This window comes from Neolamprologus multifasciatus, chromosome 15 (assembly GCF_963576455.1).
Source record: "Neolamprologus multifasciatus chromosome 15, fNeoMul1.2, whole genome shotgun sequence".
In the NCBI taxonomy this organism is placed as follows: domain Eukaryota; kingdom Metazoa; phylum Chordata; class Actinopteri; order Cichliformes; family Cichlidae; genus Neolamprologus; species Neolamprologus multifasciatus.
In genome coordinates this window covers 12,484,454-12,500,154 of record NC_140453.1, presented here as the reverse complement: position 1 = coordinate 12,500,154, position 15,701 = coordinate 12,484,454, and the positions used below count along the sequence as shown (strand labels likewise).

Here is a 15,701-nt window from a genome sequence, read left to right as displayed (position 1 = left end):
CTATAAGAGAGCTGCAAGGTAGTATTTTTCCAGGGAGTGCATTTCATTTAGATAAAGGTTGATGTCGTTTAGACCCACACAGCAGTCACACTCAACTTGCAAAATTGCTCTCCTCACAGTGTATTTTATGTTGCACCCGGTAGTGGAGTGATACATGTGGAGGGGTTTCAGTCAGAGGACCCCAAATTTCCACTCTGACAAATCCTTTCTGAGAAGGTTAAAGCTTAATTACAGAGTGGCCAGTGTGAACTGCGGAGGTCTCGCTGTCTTTCAGGCGTTTTCCCGGGAAAACAGCTTTAGTTCAGCCATCAGTGAAGCAAGTGTTCTTTGAGATTAAAGAAGGAAAAAAAATGAAGCTCCCAGCTCCTCTCTCGGTGTTTACTCTCGGGTTAGAGGGAGGGGAGAGGGTGATACATCCCGTGCACATGAAGTTCAGAGACAGCAAATCATGGCACGTGGCATGTGTTTCAGCTAACTAAGCTGCTGTTATGTTTTTCAAAGTATTAAAAATTTCAATCAGCTAACTCTGCTTGTGGTGTCCTCTTAAATTGTTAAGTTGTGTTTATTATTTATTATTTAACGGCAGTGTTGCTTTCTTTCATTTCATTTCAGTTCATACTTGTGTTTAGGAGTCATACAAGCTTATAAGCTTAAAAAAATCCATCTATCCATCATCTTACACTGCAGCCTATCCCAGCTGTCATAGGGCAAAAGGCGGGTTACAACACAGAGAGACAAAGATCTATTAATGCTCAGAATTCACACCTACAGATAATTTAAAATGACTAATTAACGTAATGAGCTTGTCTTCCGAGTCTGGGAGACTACCACACATATCACGGCCCTGGGTCGCTTGCCCCAGTATTTGTGAGTTTTTGGCCTTCGTGGTTTTGTTTATTTAAATAATCTGTTTGTTTAAAGCCATATCTTTTTTGTTTCTACTTCCCAGTTGCTTTAGAGAGGGATGTCACACTCGTTTTACATTGTGGACCACATACAACCCATTTTGATTTTAAGTAAAAAAAAACAAAATAATTTGTATCAGTGTAAAGATGTTTAACTACACATTTAATCCCTGAGATGTCTCAATATAAAAAAAAAGTGTTATTTCACTGTTATTAAAAAGTGTTATTTCAACAGTATCTCTCAGTTTTTCTTCATGATAAAGAAAACTGTTGTATTAAATGCAGGAAACATGCCAGCATGACTCTTTGGGCTTAAACTGTAAGAAGTAAATATGTAAAATTACAGAAAAATTCTGGTAACTTATTGCCTAAATTGCCCTGTAATTATAAAGTGAATCGTTTTTATTTTTTATTTTTCTGTTAACACATTAAAAAAAAACTCCACGCATTTAAATTAAAAAGAGACATTAATTGTTTGTCTATTACATATTAGTATGAATGGTGAAGGATGAGGTCTTTATCAGCTCGACAAGTTGTAAATTCATGAAAATATATTTAAAAGTCCAAAATGTATGTTAGTCCTTCCTTTTAGTTGTCCCACTTCCTGCTTTATTTTTAGAGCTGTCCTTTGCTTAGTTTGTTTCCATCGTCTTGTCTACTGCGATTTAGTACAGCTGTGTCCCCAGCTGTTTCCACTTCCCCGATTGCCCTGATCAATTGTCTTTGATCAGTGTCTGTTCTCCTTGCCCCAGTGTTGGTTCAACCTTTTGTTTCTGTAGTTTATATTTTTGGATGTTCCCCTTTTTGGATTATTGCAACCAGCCAATAAACAGTTCATTTAAGATTGCTCGGTTTGCCTCCACATTTCTGCATCCTGTAAGACTCCACATGGTCAGCAGCACAGCTGATAATGACAACAAGAAAGGCCCCAGCCAATGGATTTAGACCCACAACCCCGCCGCTGTGAGATGACAGTGCTGACTTTGCACAAGTCCTGCATGATTTTAATTGAAATGTTTCGACATGAGTGATTTTATGTGCCAATAATTCCCTGTCAGAATACCATCATCCTAAAAAGACTTTGCTAATAGGCTTCAAGTTTTTATTGTCTTTTCAAACTGGATGTATTGCAGCTCAAACTGAAACCTCTAAGTGTTCTCTTTGTTTCTGCCCCCTTCTGTGTCTTTCATGCTGTTGATCTTTTGGGATCCAGTCAAATGTACCAGGGGAATAACAAGAGAGCACAGACAGACGCACATCCTCAAACTCTTCTGCTCACAATCAATTACGACCCAGACGCTCATGTGTAATTAGCTCATTAAGTTCTTGATTTATTTTTTTTACCGCATGTTGCCGAGCAAAGGGAATGAATATTACTTTCTTTTTTTGTAATTAGTCTGAAATTTCCTCATTAGCTTTGGGATTATAATGAACAAATAGGTAAATTTGGCTTCAATTAGCTCATGGTATAATTTATCCCTCTGAATGGGATCTTTTTTAAGTGCTTCTTCTGTCAGGCTATGATACGGGCACAAGTGCTGTCTCAAAACCCTAATATCCAAAGCCATGAAACAACGTTAGAAGAGGAATTAGTGAGAAGCGCTGCTGCGTTTGCTAATTAAATTTGAAAGACGTGAGGTTAGTGTCCTGTCTCTCTCTGCCTCTGTCATGTTTTTCACTGCCACTCCTACTCAATTAAACCCCTCTCTCATTTTCACTTTGTTGGGGTTGTACATATATTTTCACTCTGGCTGCACACACACTCTTGCGCACATCTCTACTCGCCTTCCCTCTCTTCACTCACTCCCTTTGCTGCTAATCTCCCTGTGAATGGTTCGCTCGTCTGAAAGCTCCCCCTCCCCTCTAAAGCTCTCCTCAGCCCCAGCATGTGACTGTGCTTTAAGAGAAATCCTTGATGTGGTGGCGGCAAAAAACTGAGATATGTGGATTTCCTCAAGTCTGGAAGTCTGTGTCAGGTCAGGGAGGAAGTGAATGGGAAGGATACAGTTTGAAATCATCAGCATATTTTAGGATTTGAAGAAGCCGTTCAGAGTCCTCTGAGCCGGCGCTTATGGATGAATCCAGCTGTCAGTAATACACGGCACCACCAAACTGTTTGGGCTCCTAGCACAGTTTTTTTATGAAGATTTCCTTTATCCATGTCCCACAAGTTTAAATGAATGTCTTACAGTTTAATATATGTATTATGTTAGGGTTATGTATGCACTATGCAGCTTTGTGGGGGATAATGTGCAGAAAAATACTTCTTACCTCAAAGTTTTCTGTACATTGCTAGACCTATTAGCTCTGTAATCCTGATTCTTTGCATTCCAAGAAAACTGGGAAAGCTTTGTGTGACATGAAACACTTATGTAAACAGTGATCCCCCCCCCCTCTTTTTTTTGCACAAACAGTTACATAAATTGTTTAGAAATATCTTGCCTGGAAAAATTGTGTTATTATAAAGTATGGACCTGCCTTCAGATGAGTGTTTTCAAGTCTTTCTCAATGTTAAAAACCACAATGTTTCTACTTTAAGCATTGCACTTAAGTTTACTTATTTCATATGATGTGTGTGTTTTCTTCTGTAGCATGTCCCTCCCCTGCTGATGACCGACCTCTTTGAGGACATAAAAGATGGTGTGATGCTGCTGGCCTTGCTGGAAGTCCTTTCAGGACAAACGCTGGTGAGCCTGTGGGTCATTTCTACATCATGGCTACAAGCTTCAAACACGTCCTCTCCTCTGATCTCTCTGGATTATATTTTCTACTTTCTCACACTGAACCAGCTCAGGCTGATGCAATAAAAGAGAAATACAATAATTTTTGAATGTTTGTTTGTCCAGTGAGCTGCAGGCTTAATGCAGTGAATGTGAAATGAGCCAGAATTATATGGAAATGCCTATTGACTGACTTTTATTAGGATGTTTGAATTGAGTGGGAAAGCCCAGATTAACAAGGACAGATCAGAGTTCACAAACACAGACAAAGACACACACGGCTTGAGGATTACATTTGACCAATACTGCCTAAGGTCTAATCTGCCTCTGTCCTATTGATCCGTTTGTTTATAGTCTTTGATTGGAATTCTGAGTCTCATTATTTCAAAAACGTTTATGCTATATTTTTTTCATCTATGCTTTATTGTCTGTTTAAACTGTGCTAATTTTTTATACATGTACTGATACATTTTACCCTCCCGTTTTCTTTCCCTCTCAATATCTCTCTTGCTTCCTTTCCATATCCATTGTTCTCCCTTCTCCTCCCAGCCATGTGAACAGGGCAAGAAGCTAAAAAGGATCCACTGGGTCGCCAACATTGGTACAGCTCTTAAATTCCTTGAGGGTAGAAAGGTAAGAGTTCACCGCCTTCTTTTTATGTTTTTTTTTCTCTCTTTTTTTCTTAACCTTCCTGCTCCTCTCCCTGCTCATCTGGAGCCTCGTGGGCGCAAATATTGAATCTTGACCTTGTGTGACCCGCTTCTCTTTCCTTCTCGCCTCTCATTGTCTTCACATTCCCACATCCTTTGGGTATCCTGAAATTAGTAGATTCTCTCGATTTATATTTCCACAAAGACTTTGTTAAATGTAATTCTGTCTTAACTACTTCATTACATTTAATTGTTTGGCTCCCTCTAAGAGATGGAGAAGAACGTCTCTCTCTCTTCAGCTGATTGCCACTACACCTACTGCACTCCATGTTATTAGTACTTAGCAAATTCCTTTTCTCTGCTTCATTGGCAGAATTGCATCAGAAAAAAACGCTCAATATGGTTTTGAATGTAATCATCTAAATGCATCAACTGCCCCTCCATGAGATTAGTAAAACGTTCTCAAAGTGTCGCCTGGCTCGTCCTTGGATATACATAAATAAAGCCATGAGTATGAGCTGACGTCTGCGGGGACACTGACTTGTCTTCCTCGAGTGTGACAGGGTTAAAACTGTAAATCCTAAACCAGTAATCTGCTGTCTGGAGATGAGACATCAGTGGGCACTCTGCTGCGTAAATCGGAGAGATGAAAATTAAACGTAAATATGCTCTCTGTGTGTGAAGCTGATGTACACACAGAGCATATTTACATTTTGCTTTAGATTGCCTATGTCTGATCCGCGATTGTGTCTTGTGTCTGTGTCCTAGAAAGTAAGTGTTTGCTGGTGTAATGATGTTTACTGATGTTTGGAAACTGTTGAAACCCTGTGATGTAAAGCCTCCCTTCTGGGAAAGTAGAGAAGCTGTGTAAAATGTAAATGAAAACTGGATGCAAAATCAGACCCCAATCATCGGTGATGACCCTGAACCTATCACAATATTCCCCAGAATATGTAAATTTGTCTTCTTTCAAAAATTGTTCTTGACAGTCAGGGATAAAAAAAATAATTCTAACTGACACAGATTAGGCACTCAGATCATGTGATTAGGGTTAGTTAAAGTCTCTGGTTAGGGTTTAGTCATTGAAAGCTGTGGTTATGGTTAGGGAAAAAGACTGGGTTGGGTTGCCAGATCCTGAAATTGTTATGTCGGCTGTAACTGTACATAGTACATACCACAGCCTGTAAGAAACTCTAAGATAGTTGTACAAGTCAGTGCATGACTCCCTTAAATTGAATTGGTTAGAATGAAGAGTTAGGGTTTGGGGTCATCACTGATGGTGTAGTAAACACCACCATGGTCATTTTCTCATTTTGATTTCGATTCCAGCAACATGTTTCACAAAACCTTGGACTGTGGCAACAAAATGCTCATAGAAATAAGATTCTTAAAAAATGTAGTCATAAATTATTATTTTAATGAGTAATAATCAGATGTAAACGAGCGCCACGGAGAGATTGAGACTTTCTAAAGCAGGGGTGTCAAACTCAAATACACAGTGGGCCAAAATTCAAAACTGGAACAAAGTCGCGGGCTAACATTAATATTTATTGAAAAAAAAAATCTTCCTCCAGATATAAGAATGAATCTTTTCTTATGGACTCAAATAAGTTTTGCTGGAAAACTGAATATGGAACAAGCAAAGCTTAATACTGAACAATATATATATTAGCTGTATAATACCAGTAGGCCAGCTCTAATAGTAATTTGGTATGGCTTCGCGGGCCAAATTACGCAAAGCCAGAGTTTGACATCTATGACTTATGGCAAAGTTACAGTCTCAATGTTATTCTTTATTTTTTCTCAGTGTCTTCTTGAGGGACAGTATGTGTATATGTGTACGTGATATTAAATGAATGTTTAAGTGCAGGTTATTGTGCAGACTCAGCACAGAGTATCAAAGAGTTGATTTGTAGTGTGTCACAACAGTGTGGTGGCAGCTGTCCTGGCAGCCATTCTTGGAATTCCATAAGATACTATGATTCATATCAGTATGTCACACATAAACACATTGTATTGAATGACACAAAAACAGAATCTTATGAGAATTATAAGATTCTGCTAACATTCTGTCCACATTTGATAACCTGCTTAGTGATGTGAAATCATCATCAATGTGTGTGGGCAAAACAGAAGCAACTTTGGATTTCTAACTACAAATCCATTCTCTCTTGTTTCTTTTTGTCTTTATCCCACTCTAAAAGTTGGATGTAACAGTGAGACCAAATTCACAACCCAATAGAAACAGATCCAGGTACATTTACTGCAATATTCAAACTGAATACAGGCTGCTGGCCATTGACATGTAGTATCCTTTTGACTTGAAGTCACCTGGAACTGTAGCTGTGCTGTAAACAAATAATGAAGCATAGTTTGACCAGAATAAGAACTAGAATCTTTAACACACTAAGATAATAAAATACACAAGCTATTTGGCTGGTAACTGGCAATAAGCCAGAGGACTAATGGCCCAGAAGGCCCAAATGAAACTAGTAATGTCCAGACATCTAGCCTATATTACTTAATATTCATTAACCTATTTAAAAAGCACTTTTGCTCTGTTTCAGGTAAAGTGTAAATCTGCACCTCTGATTTGTGTGATTACATTTTCTCTTTGTCTTTTTCTGCTGCAGCAGTCTGATTTATTAATGACAAACCAGTGGTAGAAGCATCATAACATCAAGAAAACTGGACAGTTAAAGGATTTTTCTTTATACATAAAAAAGAAAAAAATGTTTGATGATCTGAAATGTTTAAGTGTGACAAACATACAAATAAATAGGAAAATGCTTTTTCACACCATTGTCATATAAAAGACTTACTTCCTTCATTCTGTTCATTGACCCCATTGTGGACCACTGAAATTTTGCATACTATGTAGTATATACCTTATTTACTTTATTTATTAAATTTTGGGTTTGTTTTGTTTTTTTGCACTACATTAGACAACATCAAAATATTGTTGACATTTTTGTTATTTGTGTTTTGTAATCTTTATAAAAACCTAGAAAAAACCACCTCTTAATCTTTGGTATATGGCGAGGTGCTGTGGACATCCAAGTTTGTGATTGTGTAGATTTTTCAAATCAATACCATGGTTGCATCTACAGAAAATCTCTGTGAAGCTTAAATCTCAGTGACCTTGACTTCAAGGTCAGAGGTCAACTTTTCTGAAAATCGGAGGAGTTTCACATTTATAACACAGGTATGTCTACTAGGAGGCTAAGGGTAGCACTATATATTTATAAACAATCAAAAACAACAATTTATTTCCAATTTGTATGGAATTTATTTCTGTAAACATGGTGTTTTAGGTCGGATTAAAGGACTGATGTGATGGTAAGGTGTCCGCTGCTCTGCTTTGAATATTGGTAGGCTTTTTTTTTTTAAATTTTCACAAGAATTGCTAGTTCCCCTAGAGTTTTGGCCACCCCAGCAATCAGAAGATTCCCTATGAGCAAGCATTTAGCGACAGTGGGAAGGAAAAACTCCCTTTAAAAAGGAAGAAACCTTCGACAGAACCAGGCTCAGGAAGGGACAGTCATCTGCCGCGACTGGTTGGGGTGGGGGGAGTGAAAATTTAAAAAAAAAAAAAAAAAAGCCAAAGTGATAATTATTGGAGCAGCTTAATTAATATTTCCAGTGTAATTTGCTGTTAATATCCTTTTCCAATTATCACTTTTGTCCAGGGTGGAAGATGCCATGCTGGAGATTGACTCTGTATGGTTTTTCAGTGTTGATACTTGGGAACTTGTTGGAGAGGCCAGGGTTGAGAAAGGGATGCCGTAGAACCTGAGAGGGTGTTATCCGCTGGTGAGCATCCAAGGCCAACATCTCTTTAATTAGGCTGACAAATAAGCGTTGGCCATCTTCTGGTCCTCGTCTAAACATCATTATTTGTTCGAGGTCATCCAGACGTTTAAGTTTTATGTATCTTGTCTTCAAAGATTCATATCCTGTCTCGTATTTAAATTGTTGGGCGGTCTTAAATGTCCAGCGTTGTTGGTTGTAGTTGTAGTTGTCTTTTGTGAAATAGTCTTCAGTGTACACGCCAGGATCGAGAACATGATCTGGTGGCTGACCCTGAGTCTCTATGATGAATTTCAAAACATCATAATATTTTTTTCCGGGGTAGAGTGGCACCCCTGTAACAAGCTCCACAGCCACCAGCCCCAGAGACCACATGTCACATGCTTCATTATAAGGAAGGCCAAGCATAACCTCAGGTGCACTATAACCAACTGTCCCCACACGGTCACCAGGCATCACTGCAGACGCAGGACATGCGAGGCCAAAGTCTATAAGTCTGACTTTGACTGGAGACTCATAGCGATTTACAACCATGATGTTTCCAGGTTTGAGGTCAGCGTGCACTATTCCCAAAGAACCCAGGTGGGACAGAGCATTTGCGAGTTGACCTAAAATTGGCCTGACTTCGCTTATGGGGAGACGCCGGTTATTCGGGTCCCGTATGTAGTCCCACAGGCATTGATCTAGGAGTTCAAATTTCAGGCAAACCCGCTCTCTGTCAAGGAAAAAGCCGTTCCATTGAACAATGTTGGCGGCATCTGGATCCAACCTTCGCAGCTGCTCCAGGATGAAAATTTCCAGTTTTGCCTGTTGCAGAATATCAGGGCGGCTCTTGTTCACCTTAATAGCCACAGCTTGGTTGGTTTTGGTATCACGGCATTTGGCTACAATACCAAAGCCCCCTTCTCCGAGGAAAGCCTCTACCTTGTAGTGGTTTCCCAAAATGCTCCCTTCAACTATTTCAAGCTCATCTGAGCTGAAGGATGGGCTGGCTGATGTGTGGACGAATACTTGCTGAGAAAATTCAACCAAGTTTTGAAAACTGCAGTTGATTTTCTCTGATCTCTTGCATTTCAAGTTTGAAGGGTACTGAAAGACCACAGGGTTTTGTGGTCTTTCAGCACTCATGTCAATGCAAGGGGAACTCTTAGGGTTGAAAAAGGGATGCCGGAGAACCTCCGACGGTGTTATGCGCTGGTTTGCATCCAAGGCCAACATCTGTTTAATTAAACTTACAAACAAACGTTGGCCATTTTCTGGTCCTCGTCTAAACGTCATTACTTGTTCGAGGTCATCGAGACGCGTCAGTTTTATGTATCTTGTCTCCAGGGACTCATGTCCTGTCTCGTACTGAAATTGTTGGTCAGTCTTAAATGTCCAGCGCTGCTGGTTGTCGTTGTCTTCAATGAAATAGTCTTCAGTGTACATGCCAGAGTCTAGAACATGATCTGGTAGCTGACCCTGAGTCTCTATGATGAATTTCAAGACATCATAGTCTTCATTTCCAGGGTAGAGTGGCACCCCTGTACCAAGCTCCACAGCTACCAGCCCCAGAGACCACATGTCACTTGCTTCATTGTAAGGAAGGCCAAGCATAACTTCAGGTGCACTATAACCAACCGTCCCCACACGGTCACCAGGCATCACTGCAGACGCAGGACATGCGAGGCCAAAGTCTATAAGTTTGACTTTGATGGGAGACTCATGGCGGTTTACAACCATGATGTTTCCAGGTTTGAGGTCAGCGTGCACTATTCCCACAGAACCCAGGTGGGACAGAGCATTTGTGAGCTGACTTAAAATTGGCCTGACTTCGCTTATGGGGAGACCCTGGTTTTTACGGTCCCCTATATAGTCCCATAGGCATTGATCAAGGAGTTCGAACTTTAAGCAAACCCGCTCTCCGTCGTGGAAAAAGCCGTTCCATTTAACAATATTGGCGGCATCTGGATCCAACCTTCTCAGCTGCTCCAGGATGAAAATTTCCAGTTTTGCCTGTTGCAGAATATCAGGGTCGCTCTTGTTGACTTTAATAGCCACAGCTCGGTTGGTCATGGTATCATGACATTTGGCTACAATACCAAAGCCCCCTTCTCCAAGGAAAGCCTCTACCTTGTAGTGGTTTCCCAAAATGCTCCCTTTAACTATTTCAAGCTCATTTGAGCTGAAGGATGGGTTAGCTGACATGGTGAAATGTGTCGGCTTGGTCAGTGAATTGCTAAGTAACGCGAAATTCTCTCAAAACTCTCCAAAAGGGTTTGCTTACTGTCAGGTCAAGGTCCGTTGAGCAGCAAAGTTTAACAGAGCAAAGCTCCTATTTAAGGGTTTTTCTCTCAGCAAGATGATGACATCACAAGGGATCAAAGGCATTCTACTTTGGATCAAAGGCATTCTATTTTTGATCAATGGCATTCTATTTTTTCAGTTGAAACACTGAAAAAAAATAGTGTTTCAACAGGGCAGGCTGGCGCCCTGTGGGAGGCAGAGGTGATAGGGTAAGGATGCAGAGGATAAGAAAAGATCTTATCTGTCAACTCATCAGCGAGCAGCCGCAGAATCACAGGTGCAGCTTGGCAGGGGATGGAGAGTGAAGACAAAATCAACAATGACTTATGTCATGGACTAAAGTAAAGACGGCAAGGAGTAAAAAAACTGAGTGTCAAATATTTAAACAATAAAAGAAGAACTCAAAGTCAAATTATAAAAAAAATGGTTGAATTTGGGTTTCATCATTTAATATGTTGCCTTTGACGTGTTATTAATATAATAAATTTAGATGATTGGTTACCTGTGATGGACAGGTCACCGCTCCAGTGTTTACCCCACCTTTCATGCAAACATCTGGGGTAGGTTCCAGTTTACCTGACCCTGAACTGGATAAGCAACTTAGAAAATGGATGGATAGTTTGTTAGCGCTTTACACAGCTTCATAACTTTTTAGTTTTACTATTTAGAGTTTAGTACAATTTATTCAAAGAAACACAACTACTGCTACTGTATATGCTTACTGCTGTCATTTTATACTGGTGTGTTTTCAGTGTTGTCACGCTATACCTCTGTTAACCACTCCAGCCTTGCATCACTGTTTTGATTTGCCAGGATAACCTGCTGTGTTTTTTAATATAACACCATGTATTGCATATGTTCTTATCAGTCACTATCCCACGGTTCCCCACGTTGCCCTCGTCTGCCCCCAATCTCGTTTTTCATGCTTGTTCACATGTGTGGAGTGGCAGGTATTACCATTAGATGACCTGTTGTGCTGCGGCGCCTCAGTAATACAACCCTCTGTGTGATAATATACAATACTTCATCATATCACAAGATACAGCCTCCTCTCTCTCTCATTTCTTGCTCCACTCGGCCCCTTTCTCCCTTTCTCTGTGTCCATCTCTGCTGGATATAATCCCTGTTGCCTGTGTAGTAGTGATAGATCTCTCCTCTCAGCCAACCACTCAAGTTATCTCACCTCAGAGATGCTACAGTATCTGCCTTTTCACAGTCAATCAGACGTTTGCTTTCAATCATCTCCAGTACTTATGAATTATCTTTCTCCCCCTCCTCCTCTTCCTGTTCCTCCTCCATCTGCCTCCAGTCTGCGTACAGAGGATCTCCGGTCAGTATTCATAACATTGCTCCACTTTTTTCTTTTTCTTTTTTCTGACACAATTTATGTTGATAAATTGTGTCAGAAACATCTGCATGCAGGAGTTCTGATGATTACATGTGATTTCTCTTAACGATGCACTGAAATTAGCTTGAACCTGTGGCTGTTTTGTTCTCAATCTGGATGTTAAGTTCACCTGCTTTAATGTGTGTAACGTTAGTATTTGTGCAGCTTTTTATCTTTTACATCACTCTATTGAAAAAGAGATTCTCAATCTCAGTAGGACTTGAACATACTGCCTGGCCAAAATGTCACATGCTCTTTTATTTCATTTGACTTAATTGCTGTGGTATTGTTTAGATAATCTTATGAATGTCCTAATATTTATTTTTGTCCATAAATGCATTATGTTTGTGCCACCATCTGAGTCTGATCAGTTCTCCAGCACATCCCAAAGATTCTCAATAGGGTTAAGGTTTAAAGTCTGTGGTGATCAGCCCATGTGTGAAAATGATGGTTCACGCTCCCTGGACAACTGACCTCATGTATTGTTGGCCACATAACATTCCTGAACCAGATCAACTAAAGCAACCCCAAATCATAACACTTTTTCCATTGTTCCAGAGTTCAACCTGTTTGCTCCCAACTAAACTAAAGCTACTGATAAGTGGTTTTCTTTACCCTACACAGTTGTTTAGTCCTAATCCCATCAGTTTCCTTCACATATATATGTATAAGGAAAAGCTTCTACTTCCACTAGTAGACTTATTTATTCATTATATTTGATTTTGCCAAATATTTAAGTGATCTCTGATCGCAAACAAGATTTTTTCCAGCTACATAATTTCTATCTTCAGAATCAGAATCAGAATAATTTATTGATCAGTGGGGGAAATTATTTCTTGAGGATGAATGTTTAAGTCATGAGATAGGATATCGTTACTTATGAAACAAGAAGCTACTCGAAGCATCAGTTACACTCGAGCAATTGGACAGCAGAGAAAGAATGTAATTGTACAGAGAAATGCTTTTTCTTGGTACACATGACAATAAACGCTTTGAATCTTCTTAAATCCTATGGATGGCACTTACTTTTTTGGTTAGTTAAATCCAGATGTTGAGCTTTTTTTGGTTTTGTTTTTTTTGGCTGGGCAGTGTTTTCACATGACACTCTTTATTGTTAACTTTCTGAATAAAATTGGCTTATTGGGGTAATAGTAAAAAATGATAGATTAGTCTGCGATCTGGAAATATCTAGACCTTCTAATAGTGTAGTTTAATGCTGCTGCGTTTGGACACAGATCAAGTTGGTGAACATCAACTCAACAGACATCGTGGATGGACGGCCATCTATTGTCCTGGGGTTGGTGTGGACCATCATTCTCTATTTCCAGGTAACTTTTTGCAGCATTAGTGCAATTAGATCATCAGATTCAATGCACATAATTCACCATTATTTTTTGAAAAGCAGTGAGAAGAAGAACATGATGTGAATATTACTACTCGCTCACCACAAGAACCTTAACCTGACAGCTAACATGGCTGAGAATATCCAGTTTGCAGAGAGAGCAGATGTGTATTTTTCTAGTTATATATATATATATATATATATAAAAATGAGCAATTTAAGCTAAAGGGACATAAAAAAGAAGTTAATCTTTAAAAGTACCTACACTCAAAATAAACAGCATCTGCCTCAGGTAATTCAGACATGCAGAGAATAAAACAGAACTTAATACTCTCGTAGCAGCATCAGTACACATAAATGCCTGCTACTCCATCAGACATAAGGATATTCAATAAAGGAAATGTAGTGCACTAGTAAATGTACACTTTCACTTACTGACATATTGATTTGTTTTATTTATGGATTTTCTGAGTCTGCTGACTTTAGGGAACAGAAACTGTGGCTCATCTGCAGGCCTGATAGGATATTATCAGACTGAGCTCCCAATATAATAATTTACATGCTTGCTTAAATATGTCCGTTGACTCTATTCGTACAGATTCACAATTTTTGCTTTGTTCAATAAATAAAATATAATATAATGATACCACAGATAAAAATAATAATATTTAAGTAAAATGCGGCTGATGTATACAAGGATTAAAGCCACAGCTAATTTGCAGACACAATTCCTGATAAGGTTGTTAGGAAAAGATTCTCACACACAAGATCTAATAATTAAGCAAACAACTTTAATTAAGACCCAAGATGAAGGCACTGGCTGAGATGTGAGTGAGCTTTATTGAAGGCGAGTGACATACAAACAAAAGGCAGGGATGGTACGAACAAAACTAGCACACCTAAACTGGGAAAAACTAAGAACCAAAGTAACAAACTTGAAGGAGCCGGAGAGCAGAGCAACACAGGGCATGATAAACAGGGAGAACCGCAGGGAGAGAACACGATGAACCAGCAACAAGCAGGAGAAAACACAGGGCTTATATACACACAGGAGCAATCAGGGAATGAGAAACAGGAGGGAGACACTTGGGTGATTAGGCAGGACAACATCTGTGCACCTTATATTAGTGTAGAAGATTAATTCTAGATGAATTCTACTTTATTGTTAAATTCTCTTGGGTGACAATTGATGATTTTTCCCTCCTTTAATGATGTATATTATATAATATATTATGTATATTATAAGTAAACTTCTGGCACTTTGAACTTTCAGAAGAACTAAAACACTGCTCATCAACTAGGTATAAAGTTACTTAAACTGGCTTTAAAATAAACATGCTCCGGGTTGGGGTACCAGTGTGGAGCTTCTTATTTGCCTCACAAACAGACCTGATAGAATTAGAAAACTAACAGATTATATTTTCAGATTACGTGATCTAAAGAGCACTGTAGGAATCTGAAAACCTAACAAGATCAAATGTAGCACTTGAATCACTAACTGTGGCTAAGCCTGACTTTAGTTGGTATTCTGCTGCTTCCAGATTGAGGAGTTAACCAGTAGCCTACCAGCACTCCATACCATGTCCAGCAGCACCTCCTCACTGGACAGCTCCACCAGCAGCACTGAGATCACCAGCCCACCCGTCAAAAAGAAGACCCTTCCTCCTCTGCAGGGTGGAGCCAGGAAGGCATTACTGAGATGGGTCCAGCAGACAGCCACCAAGTATGAAGTCTGATTTGATGGTCAAGTGTTGCTGCAGGTTGTAGGTTATGTTTTGTTTTTTCTCTGCTGTGACCTTGTAATTTCTGTCCTTTCTAGAAGTCTGGGCCTTGAGGTGAGGGACTTTGGCCCAAGTTGGCGTACTGGTTTAGCATTCTTCGCGGTTATAAATGCTCTCCGGCCTAATCTTGTCGACATGGAGCGAGTATGGGGAAGGCCCAATCGGGAAAATCTTCATGAAGCTTTCTTGTTGGCCGAGACTGAGTTAGGGATTCCACAGCTTCTTGAGCCAGAGGGTAAATAACATTTCCAGTAGCATTTCGGAGTGACTCTGTCATTAAGTCTATCAAAAGCAAACTTGAGCCTGGCCAGCAACAAACCTACAAGTAGGCATAAAATTACTATGTATTTTATTTCTTTTTATTGTCTTAACAGGGCTCTTGACTAACTTTTTGCCATGGTTGCACTGGTGCGCCTAAATTTTTTTCTTAGGCGCACCAGCACAAAAGTTAGGCGCACCCAAATTTTTCAACCGCATCGCTTAACACTGCAGTTTTACATGTGCACTTTTTTTTGGGGGGGGGATTGCTGTCCATACAGACAATATTGATTTGTAAATGATTAACTAATAATCTTGTGCTTGTGCTTAAAGTGCTTTGGCACTCTTTGGCAATATTGTAGACAATGTTAAACTTAATCATCACATCGGCCTCCTCTGACGACCTGTTTGCTGCTGCCTGCCGCTGAAAGGCATTGGGGAGAGGGGACACTTGGGCAGTGCATTTATCACAAGAGAGAGAGAGAGAGAGAGAGAGAGAGAGAGAGAGGCAAAATAGCAAAAGTAAGAGAGAATTCATGACGATGTTTATCAAATGTGAAGC

General features: G+C 39.7%; 2 protein-coding genes across 8 annotated transcripts in view; one reads left to right on the top strand and one right to left on the bottom strand.

The window, feature by feature from the left end:
• Window positions 1-15,701, top strand: part of syne1a (spectrin repeat containing, nuclear envelope 1a) — a 156,154-nt gene that overhangs the window by 18,800 nt on the left and 121,653 nt on the right. For all 7 annotated transcript variants that reach the window (XM_085131862.1, XM_085131864.1, XM_085131863.1 and 4 more), the window contains 6 exons: window positions 3,497-3,592; window positions 4,175-4,258; window positions 11,681-11,701; window positions 12,994-13,086; window positions 14,642-14,823; window positions 14,920-15,116. In XM_085131862.1, coding sequence (XP_084987988.1) covers window positions 3,497-3,592; window positions 4,175-4,258; window positions 11,681-11,701; window positions 12,994-13,086; window positions 14,642-14,823; window positions 14,920-15,116 — 673 coding nt within the window. The remainder of the gene's footprint in view (window positions 1-3,496; window positions 3,593-4,174; window positions 4,259-11,680; window positions 11,702-12,993; window positions 13,087-14,641; window positions 14,824-14,919; window positions 15,117-15,701) is intronic.
• On the bottom strand, window positions 7,621-10,749 carry LOC146501689 (uncharacterized). The gene has a single exon (XM_085131876.1). The coding sequence runs from the start codon at window positions 10,270-10,272 to the stop codon at window positions 7,951-7,953; it is 2,322 nt and encodes a 773-aa protein (XP_084988002.1). The 5' UTR covers window positions 10,273-10,749; the 3' UTR covers window positions 7,621-7,950.

Bases quoted from the DNA above. Each gene is read 5' to 3' on its own strand.
- LOC146501689 (XM_085131876.1), bottom strand. From the start codon at position 10,272: ATGTCAGCTAACCCATCCTTCAGCTCAAATGAGCTTGAAATAGTTAAA.